The 8,279-nt window shown below is 41.4% G+C and overlaps 1 protein-coding gene across 1 annotated transcript; it reads right to left on the bottom strand.

The window, feature by feature from the left end:
- adora2ab (adenosine A2a receptor b) lies at positions 1-4,103 on the bottom strand. The gene is made up of 3 exons (XM_030767958.1): positions 3,769-4,103; positions 335-1,298; positions 1-12 (listed from the first exon to the last, which is right to left on the bottom strand). Exons 1-3 carry the CDS (start codon positions 4,098-4,100, stop codon positions 1-3), a joined length of 1,308 nt encoding a protein of 435 aa, XP_030623818.1. The 5' UTR covers positions 4,101-4,103.
- Positions 4,104-8,279: the final 4,176 nt, after the last annotated feature.

Below are 8,279 nucleotides of genomic sequence, written 5' to 3'. Positions count from 1 at the left end.
TTATAAAGTGTTCTGTGACACAAAATAAAGAAAAACAAATCTCACATCTTAGCCACATCTTTGTAATCCGTGTTTAGTAGTCTACTTCAGCCTAAGATGGTATACTACCTCAAAGATGTCCCTTCAGTGGGTTATATGTTGTCCACATATTTACCTAATATCATTGGAAAGATCATCATTCACTGACTCTTTCTTTTTAACTTGAGGTAAAGTCGCCACCACTACAACCGCTATGAGCTAGTCCTGACTCGTGACTGTGTCATGAAAAGTCAGTGAGTTCAAAGGGATGATTTGTCCTTGTGTGAATAAGAGACCTAACACTCTGAGTGCTAACAGTGCTACAGTGCTTCATCTCCATGACTTCAGCTGCTTGCTTGGAAGAGAAAAGTTCATCCCTGTTCTGAACAGGACTACTCCTGGGGCATTGTTGTTTTGATTGGACGCTCATAGCGCTATCAGCCGGATGATGCCCATTGGTGACGTATCCAATGGCACAGAGGTCTGATGTTGATGCCCATGGGCAAAGGGAGCCCTGTAAGCTTCTGTTTCCCTCACATGAGATGATGCTATGGTTGGGGCTGGAGTCCAGCATGTAACCATTGACCGCGGTGCCATGCAAAGTGTCCACCACGCTGATCCCAGTGGAATTGCAAGGGTGGCTCGCGCTGCTGTTGCTACTGACCCCTAGGTCCTGTTTGCGTCCAAGGAGCTGCTTACGTAGGATCCTGCGGAACGTGTGTCTGAACTCGCGGATGCGGTAGGCGTAGATGAAAGGGTTAACCACCGAATTGGCGTGGGACAGGACAATGGCCGTGTACATGACCCAGCCGGGGGCTCGGGCACATGTGGGGCAGAAAAGTGTGAAACAGTTAATGATGTGCACAGGCAGCCAGCAGACGGCGAAGAGCCCCACGATGATAGCCAGGGACTTAGCAGCATGGACCTCCCTCTGCAGAGTGGAGCGGGAGGAGGAAGATCCCTCCCCATGCACGTGCATTAGTTTCAGCTCCATCTGAATAAGCTGCCGTCTGGCGGCCATAAAGATGCGCGCATAGATGGCCAGCATGGCAAGCAGGGGGGTGAGCACGCAGCCGAAGAAATTGAAGTAAACCATGTATCCCATGGTGACTACTTCCTCAAACAGGCACTTGGTCATAGCAGCAGGACAAGAGCTATTGGTGTAATCAGTGTCGCGCCTGTTCCAGCCCATCATGGGCGTCAATCCAATGACCACTGAAAGGATCCAGCACAGTGCAATAATCCCTTTGGCTCTTGCACTGGTCACCAGACTGTTGTACCTGGATGGGTAAGAGACATGCAAACACACACGCGCACGCACAAACACACACACACACACACACACATGATGAGAACATTCCAATTTAGAACATTCCAAATTTGGTCATATTCTTCATAACCTATCACAGCGGTCACATTTCCTGATGTCAAATTGACTTCCTGAGGGTTGACAGTTTGTATGAGACATGCAGAATGTGCAAATGTTACTGAAGCATGTAAAAAAAAAAAAAGCATCCGGGAGCAAATAAATACAGTGCAAAGATACCCTTTTGTAGATACTGGGCTATTGTTTTTAAGATCTTCCCACACAAATTAGCAGATAAAGAAAAAATACTGGGACATACGCCCATGCAAAGGAGGCATTTCCTACCTCAATTGTATTTGGTGTCCTATAGGTCCTTGTTTTTTTTTATTGACAGTACTGTGCTCCTAAAACATTGCACGTAGCCTCAACAGAGACTCTAATACTAAACTCTTTGTGTGTTATAGATGGAAAATAGAATGAAATACAGGATTGGTAATGCAGGATGTTACACTGGAATAGGAATTTAGACTCATTTTTGAGCACTTGAAACATGAAAGAGATTCAACGTCGTCATTATAGACCTTCAATAAAACATCTGGTTAAATGTCCTGTCTGTGAATAGCCATGCTGTCAAATAGTATCTTGCGTTCTGCTACACGCTCTATTGTATGTTAATATTTATCAGTATTTATCAGTAATTCTCTGTATGATTGCTTGCATGCTCAGACTCAAGTCAGCGGGTGTGCTGTATATCTCCCCTGCCTGGTAAGGGAGGATGGGGGGGGGGGGGGATGGGTGGCCATTGTTCACAGAATCATGGACTATATTTCAACTGTTCAGAGAAACCATGAGCTCAGATCTTCTATGCAGTACAATGGGTCTATGTGGGGTTCCTAAAGCTCTGAGGACTTAAAGGGGCTCCGGCGCCCGATCCACACGCCGATGGCGCCTGAGCACTTGTGCAATCAACACCTGTTCAGGCTTTTCCAGAAGTCACAACATCGTTGTAAAGCATCCAGAGTGCAACTATGAATGTATCGCTGAGAAAAAAAATCCGAACTGTTAAAGGCCCCTACATTTTCAGTGAAGCAGTGCATATTTTACTTCGGCTGCGCTAAAATTAATCTCATTAGGGTGCTGCTTAGGCTGCAGAGGAAGGCTGCAGAGGAAGGGCACTACCCATTTCAAAAGCTGAGCTATTGTTAGGCTTGCCTATGTTGACACCCATATTTTATCTTTTGGTTGTATGGCAACTAATAGTAGAAAATGAGTAACAGTTTGGCAGCCAGGAGCCAAACATTATGTAAGGGTGTAACCAAACTCTCCAAGGACAACTGAAAGAGCAATATAAATTTTAATTTGGCTGCTTATCAGAACTGCTGTTCTTTAAAGTATATGACATGTATATAAACCAAAAATAATCCATATTTGAGTAATGGGCTTCAGCCAGTGGAAGCAAGCTTTATATAACCAATCGTAGGAATTTTACTATTTTATTCTCAGGGGGCCATAATTGTACTACCAGTTATCTGTTAGTTACTGTACTCAGTATCTGAATGACCACTATTTCAATCCATGCATTGTTAGCTATGCATATTAGGTATGTTAGGTATGCATATGAGATGGTTAATGAAATGAGTCTGATAATGGGGAAGTGAATTATGGTGCTCTCTTAGTTTGTTATCTGGGCTCTTTCATATAGGGTGTACTATGTAGTGAGTCAGTCTGCCTGTGATTCTCCCTCTCTCGCAAACACTAACACACACACACACACACACACACACATGAGAGAGAGTGACTCTACCCCCACCCGACCCCATATACACACACACACACACAAAAACACAGACATATATTGAATGGAAATGGTAATGATCAATCAACCCTTTGGGCGTTTTAAACACTTAACCATTAATGAAATTCAGTCAAAGGAGAGAGCTATACCTTTCTCCATCCATCATTTAATTTCATCAAGCAATTCTTAAAGCAACACAAATTATAGCCATTTCCTCTCATCAAGCAATGTCCGCTTGTCAATCTCACAAAAAGTTAATCTTCAACCACAGGCTTCTCTCTTGGAGAGATATTGGCAGGAATTTACTGATGTTAATTTAGAAGGCCAGTGATGTTTAAAGAATGACCAACACCTCATTGTGTAAAGACATCAGACTGCACTGTCAATATTTGAATCCTGCAGTATATGCTAATACTAAATTTAATCCTGGTATCTGAGCCATGAACAGCACGTGATATACATCTATGAGGCTACAAGTGGATAAAGTCACATTTGAGTATAGAAGGAAGTTCAAATGTTTAAATCTAGTTTTTGGCACACTAGCTATTGGTTTAAACAACTTATGAAAATAAGACATGTAATATTAGAAAATGTGAAGTATGTCAGTCTAGACAGGGCCCTGAAAGGTACAGTGTCACAGTATACTGACCTGAGAGGAATCTTGATTGCAATGTAACGGTCAATAGCAATGGCCAGCAAGCTGAATATGGAGCTCTGAGTGAGGACCAACACAAAACAGGCGATGAAGAGGCAGCCATGGAATTGGCTGCAGAACCCTGTGCTGATGGTCACAGCAAAGGGAATCGCCAACAAACCAACAGCGATGTCCGCCACTGCCAGCGAGACCACAAAAAAGTTGGTGATGTTCTGCAGGTTGCTGTTGATGGATACCGCCCAACACACTAGTACATTACCAGCCACTGCCATCAAGGCGATCAGCAGTTCCACGGCAATGTAGACGTGGGAGGCCCTAGTCAGCATACTGGGTAACAAGTCGCAGTCTTCAACCAACATGGACTGATGCTCTGGATAGCACACATTGCTATGCTGCAGGACTTAAATAAACTGGGTCCCACCTACCAGAAGCTACACTTGACTTACTCCCCATAAAAACACGTTGAATCAGAAGACGTGATGACAAACTGCACTTTGCGTGCTGCCAACTTCCTGTTTACGTCGCAGGTAGGCAGGAAGTGGTTTCAACTCACAGGAGAGTGTTCTGTGGTCCACGGTGGTGGCGAGCAGTGAACTTAAAAGTTGTGAGCAGAGATGTAGATATCCAGCCTTAAGTGTAAGCTGAGCTGCTTTCACACATGAGCCTCGTCACCTGGTCTGTTTCTATCCTCCCACTTTCTTCAGTCAACTGTAGAGAGTTTTTGGGAAATGGATGTTGGGGAGGTTGGTGTTCTGCCTGCAGACTGTGAAGACCGTTGGAGTGGTGACTGCAGACTCCTGACCCTGCAGTGGGAGAACAATCATATTATATTTAAAAAAAAAAAAAAAAAAAGGAGGCTGGAAGTCCACTATGGCAACCTGGGTCAAATAAGCAATCCATCTTCAGGACTAGAGGTCAACATCCTAAGAGAACTAAAAAAGACTGACCGACAATGCAGAATTTATTTTAAGAAAAGCTTAGCATACGCTGAAATACATTTTTTTTTGCTATCTGTGATCCATCATGAGGTTATGTTGTACTTCCTCTACCAGTTTTGAAGGAAATACGCAGCTGAAAGGAATTTATTATTACCGGCTTTGAAATTTTGAACAAGTATTCCTTTATTCTGATATTCACATGACTCAGCCTACAATTCTTCAACTTCTGTTACTTCTCCTTTAACCCTCACCAGAGTCAGATACTATTAAAGATAAACAAATAACCACTAAAATAACTGATGTCAAGTGTTTGTTCCCTTGCAGTAGCATGACGAAATATTTACTAAAAGAGTTTTTCTTCCAGTTCTGCTTTTTATTTTAGTTTGACACTATTGCCTTTCCACTGATTCATAAATCTTTCTCTCTGAAACTCCTCATGATTTGAAGTGTAAGGAACAGTATATTAACGACAGGGCTAACATACTGCATGACACAAAAGAATGACACATATAACACTTTCAGAGAAAGACTGTGGACTGATGAAAGTATGAACCAAAAGAAAACAAATTTAATTATCAATCATTTGTCAGTTAGTTGGTTATTAGCCCTCTTGTGTGAAACATCAAGTAGTACCAGTGTGAAAACAACAGAAATTTATTGTAAGTCGCTTTGGTTAAAAGCATCTGCTAAATGACAAATTGGAAATTGTGGAAAGCTTGTATCTGCGTAGTCAACACAATTCTAGTTTGGCAGCTATGTCTCTAAATACATATCTCACAGAAATTAGCTGTCAGTCCAAAAGATGGTGCCACTTTTTACTTGAGTCCAGGCTCAGAGAGTCAGATGTAGCTGTCTTGGATCTCCTCATAACTGGACCTCTTCCATTGAGAGCTTTGGCAATGACGAGAGACTGATGAAAAAGCTGAGTTTGTCAATGGCTCTTCAGGTTAAAAGTGACAGATTAGCTTGAACTGATCTTAACTTCCTCTCCTAATCCCTGACCTTACGTTTCCCTAAAAATCCATCAGCCCTGAGGCTACATTTTCCCAGAGAGGACAGTTTTCATCTCGTAAAGAGCAAATCATATTATCATTACCTTGTTAAAGATTAGTTTATTTGTCTCATCTCCTTGTCAACTAATGGATTCAAAGCAACTGACTACCACCGCTATTGTGGTTCTACTCCACCTGATTCTCTGACGGACAGAACAGAGACTATAAAAGATGATAAGGAAACTCTAGCTTGCAGATCAGTCTTTAAGTCGCTCTCATTCAGACCCTCTCTGCCTGCCCTCACTCATCTTATTTCTGTCACATAAATGCTCTAATTAGATTTCTATGGCTGTGTTCTTCCTTGTGCATTGAAAAAGCTCAGGGACTTTCTCACCAAGCATCCAGACAAATGAAACGTACCCCCTTCAGCTTACCAATATTCAAACACTGAAATCATTTTTTTTATATATCAGCGTTATATATGACCTGCAAGTATTCTGTGTGTAGAATCAGAAAATCTACATCATAATGCCAAAAGTCCCAAAGACTTTGTTTTGTTTTTTCAACTTTGCAGTAATCTTATTTGTTGGTTATGTCTGGTTTATTTATTACATCATGAAAACGCATTACTAATAAAAGAAGCAAATGCAGGCTGCTACGACAGAGTGTGGTAAGAAAATATACTGTAAGATCCGGTAAGCAAGTTCTGTCAGACAAAAGAGCTGTGCGATAGGCTTGCTGATGTTGGCTATTATTGCATGGCCTGAGATGATGAGCATCCAAAACTTCAGATAAGCATCTAGCTCTCGTGCATACATGTGTCTTTCTAGGTTAAAAGTTGAAAAGCACAAGCAACAAACAAGCAAGGACAGGTTACAGTACACTAAACTGAAACGAACATTCACTAAGGCGTTTGTTATTTACACCACTATCATCAACCAATACGTAGTTGCCTGTCATATATTATTTTAGATATTTTTTAAGGGTGCGATTTGTGACTGATTAATAAACAGAACATAAACAGTATTCAGAGATGTAGTCCATTACCCATTTGATAGAATAAGACAATCAGTTAAAAAAACTGTATTTGGGGGACTGTAACCGACCTATTAAAACAGTAAACTGCCGAGAAAGCGTCAAATGGCACTCCATTTGAGCACTCATCTCAGTGGGCCAGTGTGACACAATGCCGAAAACACAAATTGAGTGATGCGTCTCGGCACGATGACCGCTGATTCAGATTAAGATTCAGATTAACAAACTCAAGATTAGACGGTTAAGAACCCATACCAAACTGCTTCACAAATATAGTACAGAAAAAAATCTTATTTTGTTTAACTTCTGATTTCATGTTTATCATACAAAAATGTCTCAAACTAACGAAATTACAAGAGCTGGGTGACAAACGCACCGAGAACAAAAAGAAAAAGTTCTTGTAATACTTGCCTCAGTGACGTGTGCGTTCACTTTACAATATTTCTTCACAGGCTCCAGAAATACGCCACTTTGGAGTCCCTATCACCAATTTCAGTAAATTAAGTAAAGAAAAAGAAATGACAAACGATAATGCATGTATAAACCAATGAGCTGTAGAGGAACAATAACGAAGAAAACAAATAGAAACCCAAAACTTCCGTTGTTCTCTGTTGCGATGTTCACGACATGTCATTGTACGGTGTGTAACGCTGTGCAGTTGATCGCGTGGTTACAGACTAGCTACTGCTCCCGACTGTGTGTTTACCGCCAGAGAGAAGCGCTTTCTGAACAGTTTCCGATTGTTGATATGAGGGAGCACTCAGTGCAGTGTTGACCTGTGCTGCTACACCAAACAAATGTAGGACAAATAGTTCGACGATTATGAATCATTTCTCCTGTCATGTTCATTTAACATTGTTTTGTATAAGACCGATAAATACTTATTTTATGCGACTTTATGACAGTTTTAATGTAATTTTCCTTTCACTGAGGGGGATTCAATCTATCAAACAAATCTACAGTATCTAAGACCAACTGCTCACCAGTTCTTTTAGAATAATCGTTCAATCCTTGGACAATGTTATACACACGTGTATGGCATTCAGAGCAGTCTTGCAACAGAATTACGAGATAGAGCAAATAAGTAGTTTCCAAACCTGATATCCGCACAAACAGGCGCCCGGCATCACGGACACCTGTGTTTTAAATTTCCGTAGCATACATTTGAGCTGTAGGGGACACGTTACAGGTAGGAGTTTAAATAGGAAACAAATATCATACTGAAGTATGCACTCCCAAAGGGTTTTTTTGTATCACTTTTGCATACGCAACACTGCTAAACAGCGCAGTTTTCCAGATGAACTTCATTGTTTCACGCCGAGATGAATCCAGGAAATTCAGGAAACCAGGGAGTCAAATTAGCCCCACAGCCCCTCTAATCGCCAAACTGCTTTGAATGGACTGAAGGAATCTAAAAAAGCAGACACTTGTTTCATTCATCGACCTTTGTTCAGTTTTAAATAAACTCTGAGTTTTTTCTTTATTTCCTTTGAAATACTTCAGAGTTTCTGATCGCAGGGGATTAAAACCCCATGATCAA

This window comes from Chanos chanos, chromosome 3 (genome assembly GCF_902362185.1).
Source record: "Chanos chanos chromosome 3, fChaCha1.1, whole genome shotgun sequence".
NCBI classification, from domain to species: Eukaryota; Metazoa; Chordata; class Actinopteri; order Gonorynchiformes; family Chanidae; genus Chanos; species Chanos chanos.
The sequence above is the reverse complement of the archived record's forward strand: the minus strand, read 5'-3'. Positions and strand labels throughout refer to the sequence as shown.

What these genes read in the sequence shown, in the direction of transcription:
- adora2ab (XM_030767958.1), bottom strand. Translation starts at nt 4,100, where the DNA reads ATGCTGACTAGGGCCTCCCACGTCTACATTGCCGTGGAACTGCTGATC. An exon ending in GCAATCAAGATTCCTCTCAG is followed by an intron (nt 1,299 to 3,768) that starts GTCAGTATACTG and finishes TTACCCATCCAG; the next exon opens with GTACAACAGTCTGGTGACCA.